Source organism: Girardinichthys multiradiatus, chromosome 11 (assembly GCF_021462225.1).
Source record: "Girardinichthys multiradiatus isolate DD_20200921_A chromosome 11, DD_fGirMul_XY1, whole genome shotgun sequence".
NCBI classification, from domain to species: Eukaryota; Metazoa; Chordata; class Actinopteri; order Cyprinodontiformes; family Goodeidae; genus Girardinichthys; species Girardinichthys multiradiatus.
The window spans coordinates 25,387,314-25,407,331 of NC_061804.1; the positions used below are offsets into that span (position 1 = coordinate 25,387,314).

At 39.1% G+C, this 20,018-nt stretch overlaps 3 protein-coding genes across 4 annotated transcripts; all 3 read right to left on the reverse strand.

Annotated features, from left to right (window-relative positions):
* Positions 1-933: 933 nt before the first annotated feature.
* Positions 934-4,463, reverse strand: snrnp35 (small nuclear ribonucleoprotein 35 (U11/U12)). Its single transcript, XM_047378845.1, has one exon. The coding sequence runs from the start codon at positions 3,897-3,899 to the stop codon at positions 3,240-3,242; it is 660 nt and encodes a 219-aa protein (XP_047234801.1). The 5' UTR covers positions 3,900-4,463; the 3' UTR covers positions 934-3,239.
* Positions 4,464-4,706: 243 nt separating this feature from the next.
* Positions 4,707-10,364, reverse strand: bud13 (BUD13 homolog). Of its 2 annotated transcripts, XM_047378842.1 has the most exons (11): positions 10,195-10,364; positions 9,966-10,053; positions 9,293-9,377; positions 9,033-9,215; positions 8,823-8,954; positions 7,542-7,831; positions 7,347-7,455; positions 7,086-7,224; positions 6,822-7,003; positions 6,608-6,689; positions 4,707-5,013 (listed from the first exon to the last, which is right to left on the reverse strand). In XM_047378842.1, the coding sequence occupies exons 1-11, from the start codon at positions 10,332-10,334 to the stop codon at positions 4,920-4,922; spliced, it is 1,524 nt and encodes a 507-aa protein (XP_047234798.1). In that variant the 5' UTR covers positions 10,335-10,364; the 3' UTR covers positions 4,707-4,919. The 2 variants fall into 2 exon arrangements, with proteins under 2 accessions (XP_047234798.1, XP_047234797.1); XM_047378841.1 differs by having other exon boundaries at positions 8,823-9,215.
* Positions 10,365-12,031: 1,667 nt separating this feature from the next.
* LOC124876231 (thy-1 membrane glycoprotein-like) lies at positions 12,032-14,311 on the reverse strand. Its single transcript, XM_047378846.1, has 4 exons — positions 14,156-14,311; positions 13,536-13,593; positions 12,468-12,794; positions 12,032-12,393 (listed from the first exon to the last, which is right to left on the reverse strand). The coding sequence occupies exons 2-4, from the start codon at positions 13,570-13,572 to the stop codon at positions 12,296-12,298; spliced, it is 462 nt and encodes a 153-aa protein (XP_047234802.1). The 5' UTR covers positions 13,573-13,593; positions 14,156-14,311; the 3' UTR covers positions 12,032-12,295.
* Positions 14,312-20,018: the final 5,707 nt, after the last annotated feature.

A 20,018-nucleotide genomic window follows, 5' to 3' on the forward strand; every position in this document is an offset into this window, starting at 1 on the left:
TAAGTCTTACAGCCCTTAAAAATCCAGTGCAACTATTGATTTTCAGAAGTAGTTTGAGTAGTAAAGAAGAAAAGAAAAGGTAGACAAATTTGGTCTGATGAGGCCAAAATTACCCTTTTTCTCTCACTTATGAAAAGCTACATGTGGCACTATAGCCACATATAGCTTTGTGCTGCTTACTGTTGGTCTATCACATAACATCCGAACAAAATACCCTGACATGAAGTTTATGATTGTAACACAAAATGCAAAGAAGTTAATAGATTAAATATATTTTTTCAGCAAATTGTAGTGAGTCGCATATATGAACTTTCAATTGTATGCTCCACATTATATTTTGCAACAAAATCGCAACAAATAGAAACGTTAGAAATGTTTCTGCCACTCAAACATACCTTGATCTGAACTATTCTATGGTTGCTCTTTATATTTAGGGTCATTCTTTTGCAAGAAGGTAAACTTCTGCTGCAATCTGAAGTCTTTTGCAGCCTCTGACAGGTTTTTTTACCCCCAGGATTGCTCTATATTTATGTCCATCAATTTTCCCAGCAAAACCTGTCAGCTTTCCTGTCCCCGATAACTATCTCCAGAGTAAGATGCTGCCACCATCATGTTGGAGATAGTGTGTAGTGTTATGTCGTGTCTTCTACATGGCTTGTGGCAAACCACAAACACCTTATAGCTTTCCTGCCCCTTTTTTCATAAAAGCCAGATTTGAGGAGTGTATGCTTAACAGTTAACAATGGATTCTCCATTTGATTTGTGAATCTCTGCAGCTCCTCCAGAGTTACCCTGAGCATTTATGCTCCTTATTTAGTTAATGCTCACATATCTTGGTTTGTAGTTGTGCCATAATGTTTCCATTTTCAAATGATGGCTTTATCAGAACTTCACTAATTGGTCAAATGATAAAGAGGGCTGAATACAAATGTATTCAGATTCAGACCCTTCAGATTTTTATTTGCAAGAAAACATCCCACCACTTCACAATTGTGCTTTTTTTGTGTTAGTCTAAATAAAATCCAAAGCAAATACACTGAAGTCTGTGGATTAATTGTGACAATATCAAATAAAAAGTTCACATGCAAATTAGAACTTTTGCAGGGCACTGGATGTATTTATGCATGTAGTTCACTGACTGCACATGAAATTCAAGCATTTAAAGGGTTCTGATTAACCTTCAGGAGACCACATACAGAGCAAACACCCCCCCATCCTCAAGAGAGACTCCAAAAGGAAACAGCAGCAGGAGCAGACGATCTGACAAAGAGGAGTATGAAGGTAACTGTGGCCACCCAGTGTTACCAGGTCTGAACAATGAACAAAAAACAGCTGAGATGAAATCACCGTATTTGTCTGTCCTCTCACTGGACGAGGCAAACTCCTGCCTGTCCACAGCCTGACAACCTCGGCATCAACCCTGCTTTCAGGTGAGATCAGGTTTGACATCTTACCAGTCTCCTGCAGCTTGGTCAGTGAGCACAGCTCATCTAACTGTGTTGTGATTTTACAGGATTGAATTCAGAACCGTGCAAAAAGAGGCATACCGGAGCTGGCTCATCATGACGCCCAGGGAACCTGACAAGCAGAAACCGGCTTCATCTAGACAACAAGACCTCTGAGTTCTAAGCTGCACAAGTACAGTCATGTTGGAAATAAAACTCTCTGCTATTTTAAACCTGAGGCAATGCAAAGGAAATTGCTTCTGTAACATCTTTGACAACTATAAAACTTTTGACAAGGAGATGAGATATTCTCACCAAAGACTGTCTGACTTGTCATAACCATGCATAATAAATACATTTCCAAAAGAGGCCTGTTTGCAAAAAACCTCAAAACTTTAATAATACACCCTAATACCCTAATAATACACTCCTTTACCAGATTATGTTAGAATAGATTTCCTTCAGAAAATAGTCATTTCACTCTTATGTCACAGTGAACATGTCTTATATAATATTCAAATATGTCAGCAGCTCCATTTGATGACCAAACGGACACACATGGGTGTTCCCACACAGGACTAACAGTTTCTGACATTTGGAGAAAATACCATGTGCTTTATTAGCTGGTCTCTTACAAATTTAAATCCATATGAATCAAAATAAGAATAGAGGTCTGTGCGAATGCTACCATCTAAAAAAAACAAAAAACCTCAAGATGTCTTTAAATTAACTCCAGTATGAGTTAAGGTCAGTTTTGACATGAATAAAGAATGCAAATCCACTTCAAAATTCCAGCAAAGACCTCCATTCATTTCTTACTGGAATGTGTCATTTTACACACTACGTTACTATCTTCTAAAATAAGCCAAGAAATACTACGTTTTAATGAGCTTATATCTAGGTCACGTTGTATTGGTGATGATGTTTTTCTAAATATTAAAATTATGCTTGTTTTAAACTCCTTGAAACGCAAATTACTGTTGAATGCTGAGCAATAGATATATAGTGGTTTGTTAGGGAACATTAATGAACAAACATCATCACGAAGACCAAGGATCACAGCAGAAGGTACAGCACAACAGCAAACCTAGAGCAATACCTCTGGAGGAGGTGCACATACCCGCAGCTCAGGAAGGAGAATCTGTCGATGGGACAGCTATTAGTTGAGCACTCCGCAAATCTAAACTTTATAGAAGAGTGACAAGATGACACCACAGGTACCAGTAGCAGTTTGGCACAACCCACATAGGAGACACAGCAAACATGTGGAAGAGGGTGCTCTGGTTAGTTGAAAGCAAAATATAACTGTTTGGTTAAAACCAAGACACGGAGTGGCAGAATACTAACATTGCACATCACTCTAATCTCCATGGTAAAAGATGATGCTGGCAAAAATGTCTTAAATTATATAGCCTTTTCATTCCTTTTCACAATTTTAACTACTTTCAACATTATCAAACTGCCAAATTTAAGAACGGACAAAAAACAGACTTCTTGCAACAGGAATGGAGAAAGAAACTGATTCTGATTTGCAGAATTTAAAAAGAACAAACTTTTACTTCATTGCTTAAGATCAACATTGATAGACAGCAAAAATGATGATGAACAATGTGCAATTACACACTGAACAGTATTCTGCTGAGTGTACAAACCCAATAAGATTTTTTTTTAACAAAAATGTCTTTAAAAATCTGAAAAGGGAAGAATGAAACTTATCAAAACAACAATTCGCAATTCCAGTTCAAATATCTGTTTTCTGCACAGTCCAACATGTCCAAAAAGCCGTCATTAACGTCATCTCCTGTCTTTGTGTCTGCGGTCATCTCTGTCTCTCTCCCGGTAATCTCTCCTGTTTCTACTGCCCCAGTCGCTCTCTCTGTACCGGTGCCTGTCCTCTCTGGCTCTCGGCTCTCCTCTGCCCCCTCCTCGTTCCAGCATGGCTCCGGGGCCCAGGTTTATCGGTTTTCGGTAGGGTCTGTCCCTACCGCCGAAACGCAGCTGTCCGGACTCTTTTTTGCCGCCCAACCCGCCACCGAGACGCCGCGGCACCCACCCTCTAAGGGTCCTCTCCTGCTCGAAATCCACGAACACTTCGTGTTGGTCTATAACCAGCTTGTCAGCGTCCCGGCGGGCCCGGCTCACGGACCGCTCCTCCTTGTACTCGATGAAGCCGTATCCTTTGGAGAAGCCCGTCACGATGTCCCGAACCAACCGGAGCCGCCTGATGTCTCCGTACTTTGAGAACACTGTCTGCAGCTTGTCTTCGGTTGTCTGGGGGTTCAAACGGGCCACGAACAACGTTAACAGCGGATCTCCAACGACGCCCTTATTGGGTTTATAGCGGGCGGACATGGCCCTCCATACCGCCCGGTCATGGGGTTCCACATCGGTCCCGTCGATGCTGCCAGCTTTCAGGGGGTTGTAGTCTTTCGCTATCGGACACCAGTCAGACATTTTAGCTGGATCAGTTTTTCCAAACCTCCAATGAATCAGCAGCAGCTCTCCATGTGGATATTATTCGGCAACACGGACAGGCATTTGACTTAAAAAAAATATATATCAGACAGACAAGTATCGGAGCGCATCAACAAAAATAATCCGTAAGGAAACAAGCTCTGCTACGTCACATTTTATTGGTTCCTAACACAAAGACGTAAAAAACAATGTGGGGCATGATTGAAACTAACAGAGCAGCCAGAAAGCAACAATAGGACGATCATTTTACTGGTAGTTGTACTTTGAAGACAGTACTTCCGGTCATGTCAACCTGCAGAAGTTAATAAGGCCAGTGGGTCTTTATAGTGTTCTGAAAAGTTTTAACAGATTTTATTTTGTTATGCATGCTGAATGACCCAAGAGAACCTGGGCTTTAAATCAGGAGCTGATTAGCTGACTTCCTGTTTTTCAGGCAGCGTTGTTAGTGAAATTAAACGCTGTTTTTTAAGTGAGTTATCATTGTCTATTTATAATTAAAGATGATTATGGGGAGTTCAATTACTTTTTAACACAGGGACAGTTTGGTTTAAAAAGATCTGTTCCCAGAATAAATAAAAATTTTATTTGAAGACTTGGATCTTTAAATTTGTTTAATAATCTAAAATACTTGAAATAAACACAAAGGAAAGCTGTAAGGGCCAAATTCCTTCTCACAGCACTGTACATACCCTTATGTGTGCAGACACTAACACGGTTTGTTTTCAGTATAATTGGAGGAACTACTAAGAACCAGTACATCACGTAAAAAAACACTCCACACAAAACTGTACAAAAACATTATTTAATGATAAAACTAAATTTCTTTACTTTGGCACGGTTATAACAAAATCATTAAGATGATGGTACTGCTATTTACACTGTCATGATGCCTATAATACAGTAACAAACTGGATTAGACAGAACGAAAACCAGGTTGAAAATATTAGTTTAAGTTAGTTGTTTTATTAGCACAATGAGTAGTCAGCTCCTGATGTACATTTACATGTCCTCCACGCTCCATTTGTAAGCTGCCTCCTGAATGGCTTTTTTATCAGCGATCCGCGTGTAACGCTTCTGTTCAAATCCATTGGATCTGTAAGATACAACATAAAACAACAAAGTCACTGCAGTCTTACTAATTCGCTGAGAAAGGAAATTAAAACTGTACAATTAACAATGCCTCAGTAAAAATTAATTCATTTATTAATTACAATTGAAGATAATGTGCAGTTTAGGGGTGCAACGATTGCAGTTTTCTGGCTAATTACCAACCTTTAAAAAGCCTAACTTGCCGATTCTGCCAATACTGATTTTTTATTTTTATTTTTTTAAATCGACACTTTCTGGTGTTATAAGGTCACAATACACCTTCAAAGTTCCAATCTTATTTTATTGAAAAACATTAAACAATAGCTGTGAAACAATACAAACCGGTTTTAACTGCACGAGGTAGTGCTATTAAATATAAATTAAAGGTTTAGAGCATTGCAGTTCCTTTAGTCTTTCATTTTTCACATTTTAAAAAGAAAGAAAACTTGCACAATAGGTTATACAATTAGATAAGCTCGGTGGATAAGAACGGTTTCACATTTAAGTATTGTGTAATCACAGATCTACCAAAATTAAGGAAATTAGGGTGAATCAATCAGTGCACCCCTAGTGCAGTTCCACCTCAAATCATTCAAGCAACTAATAATTATTCACTGAAATTTAGGTTTATTGGCAAAATATCCAAACTAGCAGCTCTTTGTAATACACAAATCAAACAAGAACGATTTAAAAAAGCTCAACATAAATACTATTAAAAGTTGTTTCAACAAATTCAACATAAAGCCACCTTTCTTGACAAGCGTCTTTAGGCCTTAGAGCACATCTTTGCCGTTATGAGCTGCTGCAATGGCCAAAGTCCTCCAGTTCTATAACATTCTGAGGCATCTGGCCATTTTTAAAAATCCCACCAAAGCTTTTTAATAGACTTCCAGTCAGCTGACCATGATGGCCACTCTAGTGTTTTTTATAGGACTTCTTCTGACACCGAGCCTTGATATACCTTAAGATATGCTTGGGATCAGTATCTGGTTTGAAGAGCCAATGATGCCCAAGCTCCAAGGAACAGAATCCCCAAACCTCGTCTTATTTATATAGTTGTGAGCAAACTGAAGGTGATTCTTCTTGTGCTTTAGAGTCAGTAGTGGTGTACCTCCTGGCATTATGGCATGGGGCCCCTTAGCATTCACTATTATTTGTACTGTGGAAACTGAAACCTCAGTGGCTGCTGCCACCAAGTCATCCAGGAGGCCTTCCAGGGTTTCTGACCTGCTCCCTCCTCAGGAATCTGGAGGCAGCTTTTAACAGCATGTTTTGTATCCCTTTCCGTTTTTGTCCAAGGCAATGATCTCTTCTTTGAACTTTTCAGACAATTCACTTGACTGAGCTGTATTTCCAACATGCAATGAAATGTTAATATCAACAGACCAAAACCCGATCTACAAATTTGTGTTTTTATGAAAAACTCCATTCAGTTAAATAAAGTTGAATAATTTTGACAGTCCAGTAGCCATTAAATGTAGGAATAAGTGTTGAATTTAGATAAAATCCTTGAGATGTTAGTGTTATTTATCTATTGAAACGGTTCTTGTCTTAATAAACCTAACTTGCAGCAGGGGTGAACGATGCATAAACTTTACCTGTCGACTCCATCCCACCGATACCCTGGTTGGATGTTAAACCGGTTGGGAGGTGGTGGAGGCCCTTGGTAGCGAGGCTTCACTGTAGATCAAATCAGAAAAACAATGAAACTTGTTGATGAGGTGTCTCCTTGACAAGCTGTTAACCCCAGAGGGCTTCATCGAGATAAACGAAGGTCAAAGACATTGGGAAATGTGGAGCAATGTTTCAAACCTTGTGTTTTTGTGCTGCGCTCCTTTTTACGCCTCAGCATTGCAGCCATTGGATCCCCTTCCCTTTCCTGCTCTCTCAACATGCGGTCCAGATCCTCGTCGTCACAGTGACGCGCCAGTGGCTTTTGGGCTTCATGCAGCGCATCTTCAAGTTTCTGCTGTTGCATCTGTCCCTGGGCCAACCTATACATACATTTTTATTTAGTGAACCCTATTACACATTTCAGCGTCCTTTCAGGTGTCAAAAAACACTTAAAAAATGTACCCTTTCCCCCACTGAGCATATTTCTCATCCTTTGCAGCTTTTTCTCCAGCTTTTCTCTTCTGTTCTTCTCTTTCGGAATCCAAATCCCTCTTTTTACCGCTCTTGTCTCGGAAAACAGTCTGGGCACTCCGGGATTCATCTAGTCAAAGTAGACAAACTCAAATTCATGACAAAATAATTTTGGATTTTAGAGTTTTCTTACATATTTTCCAATATTCAATTGAATATAATCAGAGTAAAGGAAGAAAAGATTAAACCAACATTCTAGCGGCTGATTGCTTTTTTCCCATCGTCGGTTTTCCTCCTGTTCTTTTTTTAAGATATCATTAGAAACCAGACCCGCTTTCCCCCCAGAAAGCATCCTTTGGCCCTGTAAAAAACGGACCAAAAAAAAGTAAGATTTTTGATGCAAAACATTTTTTGACATTCATCACGGAAATTTTCTTTTTGGCTCACCTGTGAGGGCCCAGTTCTACGAGGCGGCGACAAGTCGCCATCCAAGTCTTTTCCGCCCCTTGTCGGCCGTCTGGGTGGAGACTGGTCTGAATCAGAGTCCTGTCTTACTTTTGGACGTCTCCTCAGAGGAGACTGATCCCAGTCTGACGTTTCTCGTTTTACAGGCTTTTTTCGTGGAGGTGACTGGTCGGAATCAGAATCATGCCTGTTCTGAGGTTTTTTAGCATGTGGTGAACGACGAAGACCAGGCGATCGCCTACTTGAGCTGTGCTTGCTCCTGGGAGATGAATCTTAAAAAAAAAAAAAAAAAAAAAAAAAAAAAAACCCCAAAACTGTTCAGTCACGATGAACAAACTGTTACTTAAATTAGCTCTCCAAAGCTTTCATCAGAACATTTATAATGACATTTTCAGAGAATTGAAATGAAAATATTTACTGTGCCTTGTAAAAGTAATCATGTCCTTTCAATATTTTATCTGTACATTTTATTGCAAAGGGCCACAAATTTTAATGTATTTTATTGGGATTTTATGCAATGGAGCAATACAAAGTAACACATAATTGAAGGTATCATACAAGACTTTTAATTTCATTCATTCATCTTCTACACCGCTTAATCCATAGTGGGTCACGGGGGAGCTGGTGCCTATCTCCAGCATTCTACGAGCGAGAGACAGGTTACACTGCCTCTCGCTCACTTTTAATTTCTTTAGAAAAGAAATCTGAAAGGTGGGGCATACATTTCTACTCAGTCCCTATATTACACCCCCAAATAAAATCCAGTGCAAATTCCTTACTAATTAGAGTACACTTGTGTGGACTTGTCTAGTCCACTTGTCCACTCAGAGGTTTGTTAGAGAACTTCAGTGAATGAAAAGCATCGTAAAAACCAAGGAGGACAACCATTAATCAGAGAAGCAGAAAACTGGCCTATAGTAACATTACTCATACACTCCAGAAATGTGGCCTTTATAGAAGCGTAACATGTCCAATTTGCAGTTGGCCACAAGGACGGCAAAGCAACAAAGTTAAAGACGATGCTCTGGTTAGATTATACCAGATACTATGTGTGGAGGAAAATATCCATAGTAAAACAAGGTGGTGGGAGAACCATTATCAGGGGATGCTTTTGTTCTTTTGCAAGGCATGTTGAATAAGATGGCATATACTATAATAAGTCTAGCTATTGTTGTAGTTTAAAAATGTGTTCAGTATGTTTGCTTCAGAGTCAGAGACCAAATTATATCTGAAACAAAACAGTAAAATCCTCTCACCACCTACCTTTACTTTGCATCTTTCTTGGCTTTCCTGAATGTGGCCTTGGAGGTGACGTATCTGGTGAGTCATGACGATTTCTCCTAGGAGGAGATGCATCTGGAGAATCATGACGATTTCTCCTAGGAGGAGATGCATCTGGAGAATCATGACGATTTCTCCTAGGAGGAGATGCATCTGGAGAATCATGACGATTTCTCCTAGGAGGAGATGCATCTGGAGAGTCATGGCGACCTTTCCTGGGAGGCGAAGCATCTGGAGAGTCGTGTCTCTGTTTTGTGACAGGAGAACCATGTTTCCTTCCCTTTATCGAGCGATCTGAAGAGCTAGGACGTATTTTGCTTGACGCAACAGGGTCTGTATGTTCTCTCCCTTTCTCCTCCTCTCTTTCCTCATCAGCTACAGAACAAGACACTTAAAGTAAATATCAACCTAGATTTACACAACAACAAATCCTTCTTATTTTTTTCAGGTACCTCCAACAATTTTCCATCTGTTGCTGGTCCTGAAGGCTTCCAGTTGTTTTACCTCATCTGGTCGCTCATCAATGACCTCAGCAATCTAAGAAAGTAAATACAGTATTAAAAACATACTCTTTGAACCTTTTTACATTACAACCACAAACATTATATTTGTTATGATTTTTTTGTGACAGAACAATACAACATAGTGTACGGTGTGGAACGCCGTGTTAAGGCAATAGTCCACAGAATAGTCTTTAACTACAATTAAATCTCCAAGTTTCAGGAGTCACTGTTCTGCTGGAAGGTGAATATGTGACCCAGTCAGAGATCTTCTGCTGCTTATGACAGATTTTATAAGATTGCCCTTAATTTACTCCACCCATCTTCCAACACACTAGGATCCCTGCACCTGCAGAAGAAACACATTCCCACAGCATTATGCTGCCACCCCCAAGTGAATGGTTTTGTTCAGGGTGATATGGACTGTTAGTTTTCACACATAACATCCACATTGCTATGTGTGGCATCTGACCATACAACCTGGTTCCACATGTTTTACTGCAAACCGTGACTAGACTGTAATGATTACTATATGAAAGTAGAACACGTTATGTCATCTGGATTTGAAGTATTTTGGTTTCTGTTTATTACTTGCTCAATCAGGCGCTCACATATGGGTGCTTACCACTGGAGCTTCCTCTTCATCTTCTTCTACCTCCGTCTGCTCCTTCACCATTTGTCTCCAGTCTATATCATCGTCCACTATTTTAAGTCTTTAAATACAAGAAAGTATAAATGCGTTGAAAGTCACATTTGAGCTGCCCGCTAAACGGCTACCGACACTCGTAAACTAGCTAACGGGCTAGCCTAAATCTTAAACTTGAGCAGCGCAGTTTGATTTTTCATCCACTCACCCTCTCTCGGGAACATTACATCGTTTCTTTTTTATCTTTCCTTTTGATTTGCTGGAATCGTTGTCTGCTGACATATACCGTTTGAGGTACTCGGCTTTAGAAAGTTCGGCTCCTTTGCTGTTGCTAGTAGTGGTGGCCATAACTGGATGTTTTCGGAAACTACGGATTACATTGAGGATCAAGTTTAAGGTAGCGAACAGAAGAGAGTGGGGTCCGCATCATTATGTTGACCGCACGCGGATGGAGTCCAATGTGGGCGGGGTTCTTAGTTCTCACTGCCCAAATACAAGATCAGGGCCGGTGGAGAGGGCGGAGAAAGTCCTTATTTTACATTATGACTGATAAACACACATAGAGATTTTTAATCCGAGGCAACAATATATTTGAGCCTGAAAAGATTAAATCAATTTATCGTTTGAGGTTGCATTGGTGATTTCCTCTGCTGCACATTTTTCTAAATCTCGACACCAAACTTAATCTGAATACCATTTCTCCCTATGTCTCAAAGGCTCACCAGTCCCCCAAAACTCGTTTGCAATTCGAGTCAGTTTATGCACCGGCGATCCCGGGAGGAGCGAACCTCGCAATTCTGGTTCTTTGGATTTGTGAAAATCCAGTGCATGTTGCATATCCTCGTTTAACTGAACTTCCATCAATAGCAACAACAACAACCATCATCATCATAAAATGCGAATACATATATTAACATTTAAGTTTGGATATTTAATAATTTTTTAATTTGAGATTATGCTGTTGATTAGTTTATTTTAAAGTCTTTCAAACATATCTTTACAAGGAGTTCCAAACAAATCTCCATAAACTTAAGATAGTATGGCCATACATTTTTTATACTACTGTCTGACATTTTTCTGTATTTGATCATTATAGGTATTGTGAACCTTTCAGGTTAAGGTTGATGTAATAATATTTGCTCAGCTGTGGAAATGGGGCATTGTGGTCCCTGTTTTGTAACACAAGGTCAGTCAAGGATAAAAATCCTCATATGAGCTATTACATTTTCACGTTGTCGCATTTGATTCAGCATATTTAAGCATTTCCTGTTAAGCAAAAAAGAACAAAAAAGTCAGGAGGAATTTATGAATCTATGAAAAAAGCTTAAGTTTAATGTGATGGCAAGGAGGCCTTTCAACCCCAAAGACTTGAAGCTCATCACCTAGACAAATTATTAAAATACTAGTGAAAACATGCAAAAAGGCTTGTCAGAAGTTATAATAAGGATTTGATTGCTGCATTGCCAAAAAAGATTTTTCATTGGTCCTTTAGAATTATTACATATTTTACATGCCATTTAAAAAAAAAAGAAAATGCACATAAAATGTGTCATTTCCTGTCAGAAACAAACTTCTTGAATTCAAATAATTGTGCATATGCACAAGAGAATAAATAATTTTTGGCCTAACTGGTCGTATTTGGGGCATATATGAACTTTTCTCAGGCTGAATGGGTGCTAAGTGGGGATGGGCTTTTTAAACAGAGCCCACTTGGGTTGACTAAATAGGACCCATATGGGCTAACCCAGTTGAACACCCTAAGGAGGTTTCAAATGGTTAATGAGTTAATCACTTCAAAATGGGTAAGTATTTAGTATATGGGTTTGATTTTTTACTAAGAGGTACCCTGCAATAAATTTACAAAGGCAAACAAGACAGAGTCGTTATGTAATATGCAGACAATCCTATTTTCTATGCCTTTGGGCCCCAAATGTAAATGTTGGCTGGTTGATGGGTTTCTGCTAGGGGTCTCATACTTTGGACTGTCTATGCATTTTTATCAGCTTCAGTTTTTTTATGAGCAACCAGTAAACAGAAAATCATTGTTTGACTTTATATAGCATCTTTTTATTGAAAACCAGAGCGTCATTATATATTTACATGTGCAAGTTCACAAAGACTTTGTGCATTTCTGAAGCAAAAGGTCTCCCAAAATCTTGAGTCATTCTCCTAGATCTTTTTAATGCTATATCTGCAAGAAGAGGAAGGGCAGATAAAACCTAAAGCTGTTTTATCAATGAATAAGTATGTAGACAGAAGGAAGGCTGGGCTTATTTGTGTCTGGCACAACCTAGCATGCTACATTTGATTTAGCAGTGTGTATGATAGAGGAAGATCAGCAGTGGGACGATCCAGGACCATGAGGTCTTCAGAAACTGGCTCACAGCCGAGCATGGCTGCAGTTGTTCTACAGGGAAACAGAAGAGTGTCAGTGTTGCTTTCCTAGATATAGAACCACATATACATTAACAGTCCACCCACCTTTCTCCAGATTGATATTTTGAACCTGCCCAGATATTTTACACATGTAGGTGGTGTTGTGTGGAAGCGTGTTAGTGAAGCCTTTCAGGGTCATCCTGTAGCCATAGGGATCAAGTTCCACCACTTCGCTTTTGTCTCTGAACTGAACCTCTGCAGCTGAGCCAGAAACATTGGTGTTGATCAGGGACTCCTTGGTTCCGGATGACCAGGAGAACTCATAGCTGGTGATTTTGTTGGGATTTGGCTTGATCCTGCAGTCCACTCTGAGGTCCTCATCTTCTTCAATGCACACAGAGATCAGCTGAGATCGTACAGGGACCAGCAGCACTGGGTAAAACACAAAAAACACATGATGTGAACGCAAATGACTGAAGTAGAAGAAGTCTCATTTGTAGTGACCATGAACACTGCAGATCTGCCCTTTCACAGACTTTTAGCTGCCATTTGACAACACCCTAGTTGGTCTCTGACGTCCCTCCTTTCAGCTGAGCTGAAATAGGGGTTTGGTGAGAACTGTAGGCAAGAGACCCAGTTCAGTTCCTCTGAGAGGTCACAAAAGATCCAGACCACAGTAAGGCGTTCTGATTCTGCGGCTAAACTCGTCCTTAGCTTAAAAACTTGTGTCCCTCCTTTCCTCTCTCAAATTTACCCCTCAAAATTACCAAGACATATTAGAACTCAGAAATAGACCCACACCCTTTCTTTAAGCTCTAGAGAGAGGTTCAGAAAAGGGAATTTCCTTTTAGGAAAATTCTCCCCTTTTAGAAATAATTTAAGTAGAATTCATGTTAGAACTTTAGTTTTTTCGTCTGTGCTTTTACTTAATCAAATCAGAATGAAATCTAACTTGGTTAGCTTACTAATAAATCACATCTATAAAGATGTGTAAATTATTTTAATTGATGATAAACAAATCCTGATTTCAATAATAATGTCCAGTCTATTCATTAATTTTTTATGTAAAAAATAGCTTCCTAATTAGGAAAGATCTCTTCCTGCAGATAGATTTTTAGTTTAACATAGCCTATAAATGCCACACCTTAGAAGTCTCTAGAACTGTGCTCTCACCTCCAAGTGCCCCACATAGAAACAGAGATGTGAGCATGATGAAGAAGCACCCATACAGCTGTGGCAAAAGAGACAAATGGGTTAATTAGACAATGGAAGAAATAACATTGAATCCTTAATTCTGATTCATACAGGTTGTTTTTGTTCAACCTTGCTAGTTGTCAGCTAGGTCATTTCGGGTGAGGTCATGACACAGATGGACACGAAGAGCTAAAAAATACTAAAAGAGATCTTATTTTGGACTTTTGTCACAACAATCAACCCAGAGAGGCTGAAACGTTCTGATCAAAATTGTTGTGGATGTCTTCAGTGCCCAGAACCTGACCCATCTGTGGTCAAAGGTAATGACGTAACATGATTTAGAGCAGCATTCTCAACATTCAGCATTAAAAGCCATTTTTCATGTTATATGTTTTTTTTTTTATTGGGTTAAAACAAGTGTCATTCCTCTCACTCTTTTCCATCATGTCCTTCTACCCACATGTCCCTACATATACAGAATCTGAGTATTCATATAAATATACACAAAAGAGGAAGTCAAGGTTAAATTAGTACCTATCATTTTTAAGTGCTCATATTCACTCCCTAATCCACAGTTAAAAACCTCTGAGGACTCTTACCTCCTGTCAAAGCTGAGTGATGCAGCAGCTCCTTTCTGCCCGTTGGTAAAAGCTAAAAGACTGCTAGGAGTCACCTCAGTGTGCAGCACTGCAGAGCATCCCACCTCTGAATAAGAGTGGGAGCAACACAGAGAGGTGGAGGGAGAGAGTGGGAGGGAGGGACGATCTTGGACCAAAGAGAGCTGATTTGTCTCTTTCCTCTGCAGTGGCTGACGGAAGCCATGAGCTGGCTGTCTGTATGTGCTGTGAGGCAAAACTTGGGCATGGTCTTGCTTTCTACCAGCAGGGTGTTATCTGACCTTGTCTCCTTCCCTCGTTCAAGTCCTCGCGTTTGTCTAATTTCCTAAGTCATGCTGGTCTGATTTGCCCCTCGTGCCTGCATCCGGTTTGTTTCTCTGTCTCTCAAAGAGACAAAGTGCCTTTTGCACTAAGCTGTGTGCTTATCAGATGCAAACACAACACCAAAATTATTTCAAATGGTTCTTGGTTTTCAAATATTAATAGAATCTAAAAAGTGTAACGTGCATATGTATTCAGCCCCAATTACCCTCCCACCCCTAAATGCCTCTCAGTGTAACCAATTGACTTTAGAAGTAATCAAATTGGCAAGTACAGCGCATCTGTGTGTAATTTAATGAACATAGCTGCTCTGTGAAGGCTGCAGAGGTTTATCATGAATACCAAGGAACACAGCAGACAGTTCAAACCCATGAAGACATGGCTGTCCACCTAAGCTGACAGGGTGGGCAAGGAAAGCACTACTCAGATAAACAGTCATGGGGCCCATAGTATCTTTGGAAGAAGTGCACAGATCTGCTGCTCAGTTGGGATAATCTGTTGACAGGTATTAATTGTATGAGCCTATGTTGTTCAACTGATCTAAAATCTAGATGTGGTAGATTGATCATCTCCTTACATGTGGAGATGATTTAATAAAGTATCTTATCAAACTAATTTCAGAAATTAGTTTGATAAGATACTTTATTAAATAATGTCAGAAAGCAAAATACCTTTAGTTGGATGGGTAAAGGAAGAGTCATTTGCCAGCTGAACCAGAGACACTAAAATAGATTTTCTTGCACAGATGCTGTGCTCCATGACTCATTTGTGACCCTTTAGAAATTTCCAGCACTGTGCTGGCAAAAAAAACCCCAACTCAAAAGCATTTGCTCAGTGTCTCCATCTGGAGGTCAGTAAAGGGAGTTACATAAATTGAGCTAAATGTAAATGCATACACAATCTAAATGTTAGGTCATGTATTAAAATAATTAAAATGAAACATTAAAGTAAGATGCAATGAAAATAAGGCTGTATTGAAAATTTTGCCTTGCCTTAAACATTAAGTGATAGTTTCGGACAATACGCAATTAAATCTGAAATTATTATTTATTTTCTTCATTCCCTTCATGATCACAAGACACCATTCAGTTTACACTTGACCCTGTGATTCATTTTGTTTAGAGCTCAGACTATTGTTGTTGTTGTTTTGGTTACATATTCATAAGCATAATAGATGTTTTGAGAAAACTACAGTAAATAGCTCCCAGCTATGCAGCTGTATAACACCTTTAACCAGTCAAGTATGTACACTAGTCCATAATTTCAAAATAAATGGGCCATCTTCAGATAATACAGAGATGATTATATATTTCAGAGGATAATTGTAAGGAGCCACTTGTTTAATTTATTGTTGGCAAACAATGCTACCTCTAAATAAGCAGCAGTTGAAGGAAGTTTCTGGTCTGTATTGCATACAGGCTTTTGTAAACCCAATACCAAGAAGGAAAGGCATCAGCAAGGATCTCAATGAAATGTTTGTTGCTGTCCATCATTTTTTTTTTTTTGGGGACATTTGCCATTAATTTCTACATTGACAATGACTGCGCTGAACACTGAAGACAGTTAAATATCTTCCAAGTTGAGAAGATTATACTGGATACAGCACTATGAAAATTATTCCCTTTTGAGATCAGATAAAGATAACTCAGATAAAGACAAATCAGCCACATTAGAGGGTTTCTGAGCATTAACTGCCTGTTAAAGGCCATGCCACTCTATCTCAGACAGATTTAAGTTTGGACTTTGACTAGGCTGTTGAAAAACCTTAATTTCTTTACCTTTTATTTCATGAGCCATTCAGAGGTGGACTTGCTGGCGTGCTTCAGATCATTGTCCTGGTGCAGGAACCAAGCGTGCTAACGTTTAAGGTCACAAATGGATCTGTTTACTACAGAATTTTTTGGGTAGATAGCAAAATGTATTCTTCCACTAATTACGCCAACTTTTCAGGGTCCTGAAGTAGAACCAGACCATCACACTACTACCACCACGTTTTACTGTAAGCTAATGGTTTTCTTTTTCTAAAATACTGTATTAGTTTTACACCAGATGTAATGGGACATCATTTACGAAAACTCCCACTTTTGTTTTGTTAGTCCACTGAATTCTTTTCCAAATTTGTTGGAGATCATTAAGATGTTTTTGGTAAATGTGTTTATGGGCCTTTGTGTTGTTTTTGGTCAGCAGTGGTTTTCAACTTAGAACTCTTCCACTGGCTTCTTTTGTGAACTCCTGGATCAGTCATCGCTGCACTCTTGGAGTCATTTTTGTAGACCAGCCACTCCTGGGAAGGTTAGGTTCTGCTCCATGTTTTCTCGATTTGTGGAAAATGTCAAAAATCAATTGTGGAAAATGTAATAAAAAGTGAAATTGTAACCTTTTTCAGACTGATAGTGACTTTGTCTCTCATCTGTTCTTTACCTCCTTTAGATTCAGGTGTGGTGGGTCGATTTTTGAAATCTTTCATCCTCCTTCATATGGTCAGACATTTTTCATATATGTTATTTCTTGATTCTAGACTAACAATGTAATATAACAAGTATGATTTTCATACAAGCTCATAAGACACTATGACCAGAATGGGTCACGCATCTTGAAGTGCAGCATAATTTGACAAAGTAAATGGAGCAATGAGAGGACCGTTTCAACTAATAGGAGCCAAATACACTGTCAGAAATCATCTCCAGGAATTAAGTTACACAGACGATGGACTTATTTTGGAGTCACATGACCTGATGAACATCTCCGTTTACCAAAGTATTCTACTGTCAAATGTGGCCATCTGTCTAAGAGCTCAAGTTTGGAAAGAACTGGGTCACACAACAGAACAATGATCCAAATTCAGCAACATATCTAGAACAGAATGTTTGGAGAAAAAAAACAAAACAATCATTAATCCAGTCAGACCTCCACTTGATTGAAACGCATGCATGCATCCCATAATCTTAAACAGCAGAGTAAAGAAGACTGGGGCAAAAATCCCCCACAGTAATGGCAAGGATCGTTCAAAGTTGTACAGAGGGCATTTAAATTAAATTAAGTTGTGTTAAAGTTTTCTTTGCTGCTTTGTATTCTTACAATTTTACAAACTAAAGTAAAAAACTGTGTTAGATCTGGTGTTGTTAGAAAAAAATCTGGACCTAGAATAAAACTAGGATGTTCTTATTATTGTTTCCTATAACTACAAACTATGTTTGTAGAAGAAGGGCTAATATTCTAGCATCATATATTGTTGTCCTGACATCTAAACTTGTATGTATTTTATACTACTGTTTAAACATTGACTCTAAATCACAAAATCTTACTCAGTGATACATTTTATCATATAGAAATTATTTTAAAGGATAACATTTATTGTTAAGTCTCTCCTTCATTTCTTATTGTTAAAAAAATCCAAGGCTATATTTTTTATTTAACTGTTTTTGTTCATCATTCTTTTCGATACTTTAAAATTTTCAGAAAAGCTGTCTTGATTTTTCCTCCATGCCCAGATGTTCATATTCAGTTTAGCTTCAGAGTGATCCAAGATGGGAAACTATCCAACAACTTGAGTCAGATAGGTCAGCTGCTAACTCCTTTCCACAGAAAGACCTTCAGGTTGGTTTGAACAGCTGCTGTGCAGAGATTCCCCTGTGAGTAGCAATGAGAACGCCGACAGTGGGAAGAAGATCACAACACCTGGTCTGGATAACTGAGAGGTGCCACGTGAAAACCCAGGGAAAAGTAAGGCATTTTATTTTCTTAATATGCTTTATTTCAGGCCAGCCCTCACATGCCTCACTCTGCCTTCTTTTTTTCCTCTCCAGACATGGTAATAGTTCTCTCCCCTGTAGCAAATAGATGTCTTATCACCACAAGTTTAACTTCTACGCAGTGGCAAAACTTGAATATATGATGGATAGCTACCAGCTAGTCAGACGTACACTGCCTATTTTTGTCAGACTAGGTGAGGTTTTTGTGGGACCAAAGAGCAGGAAAGAGCGATGGAGCAGCATGGTGAGTAGATAAATGAATTTAATTAAATTAACAGATAACTTACAGACATAGGTATGACATGAAAATATACAGGCAGGTCTGAGGACATGGAGCAATGAGTAGTAAGGGTAGTGTGTAGAGTAGACTTCAGGAGTAACCGGATAACAATGACAATAAGGGATTATATGTACTGAGGGAGAGTGGAGAATGGACCAATAAACATAGGGAGTTAGCTGGTGGGAGAGAGACTGAAGGTAACTGAGGGAGAGTGACTAATTTACACTATAGAGAAGGGAGTGCAGGGAGGTAACAGAAAACATCTAAGTGAACTAAAATAAGTAAACAAGACTGTCAAAAGAACAGAAACAGGGATGAACCACATCTATAAGGAAATACAAACTAAAACATCTAACACAGTAATCCAGGGAATTAACACCTACGTACCAAAAATGAACTTGTTTGAAATAAAGCAAATGAAAACATGGCAGTGCAGAGAAAAGTGAACAGAACTCAAACTCAAAACCCCAAACACAGGCAGATTATGACAGTTTTCGCTGCCACTGATACAATGTAAATTTGACTAGCTTGTTCAACAGACCTTCGAGGATGCACTTAATTTTCCAACAAGCTCAATATGACATCGGTATCATATTACCGATAGCCTTTGAAAATCCAAACTATTCCTTCAAAGTAGTTCGATTTCATGTATGTGTGTTTAATAACTTAGTTATTCATTAAAATGTATTAGTGTGAGTGCCTGCACCAGACTAGTGCAGTTGTTAGCACTGTTGCAAGCAAAAAGGTCCTGGGTTTGAATCCCAGTCAGGGCTTTTCTTGTTAGAGTTTGCATGTTCTTACCCATGCATGCATAGGTTCTCTCTCTGTACTCCTGGTTAGGTTAATGGTCCATTCCAAATTGCCCTTTGGTTTTACTGTATGCATGCATGTTTGCATACACAGCTCTGTGTTGGATTGGCGGTCTCTGGTGATGGACTGGAAGACTGTACAAGGTGTGCCCCACCTGGAGGTAAGCACCACCCTTTCATCACTCTGCAAGCAGGTGTAGAAAATGAATGGTTCGATTGAAAAGCTAAGGGTCTCATGAAAAATTATAGTACATGCATGTTCTCCGTAATCCACCAGGGGGTGCTGCAGCACTCCCCACATCCTCCCCTTTCACTGACTTGTTTGAAACTACTCAGATTATTCAGTAGTACAGACCGTGTCATAAAATGATTTAAAATCCAAGCATTGTTCAAGCAGTAAATGTAATTTCAATAATAGGATAAAAGAAAGCAAAAATAAAAAAGGAAATAAAGGAAGTGAAAAGGAAAACACAAATGTATTATGGGATGACGTTGGATTCAATAAAGTAAACATCTAGTATAATATTGCAGATCACTTTCATTAGAGTTTTTAGTCATACATTCTGTAGTTCCGTCCCTGTCTGGACGGTTAATTGCAACGCCAGTTCTCAGCTCCCTAATTTCTCTATACATGCTCCCTGTCTGGTGCCTGGCGGCTTGCTCAGCTCAGCTCTCACTCAGCG

What these genes read in the sequence shown, in the direction of transcription:
- snrnp35 (XM_047378845.1), bottom strand. Translation starts at nt 3,899, where the DNA reads ATGTCTGACTGGTGTCCGATAGCGAAAGACTACAACCCCCTGAAAGCT.
- bud13 (XM_047378841.1), bottom strand. Translation starts at nt 10,334, where the DNA reads ATGGCCACCACTACTAGCAACAGCAAAGGAGCCGAACTTTCTAAAGCC. An exon ending in AAGAAAGATGCAAAGTAAAG is followed by an intron (nt 7,832 to 8,822) that starts GTAGGTGGTGAG and finishes TTTTTTTTTAAG; the next exon opens with ATTCATCTCCCAGGAGCAAG. An exon ending in TATGCTCAGTGGGGGAAAGG is followed by an intron (nt 7,004 to 7,085) that starts GTACATTTTTTA and finishes ATGTATGTATAG; the next exon opens with GTTGGCCCAGGGACAGATGC.
- LOC124876231 (XM_047378846.1), bottom strand. Translation starts at nt 13,572, where the DNA reads ATGCTCACATCTCTGTTTCTATGTGGGGCACTTGGAG. An exon ending in TCTATGTGGGGCACTTGGAG is followed by an intron (nt 12,795 to 13,535) that starts GTGAGAGCACAG and finishes TGTTTTACCCAG; the next exon opens with TGCTGCTGGTCCCTGTACGA. An exon ending in AAATATCAATCTGGAGAAAG is followed by an intron (nt 12,394 to 12,467) that starts GTGGGTGGACTG and finishes GTTTCCCTGTAG; the next exon opens with AACAACTGCAGCCATGCTCG.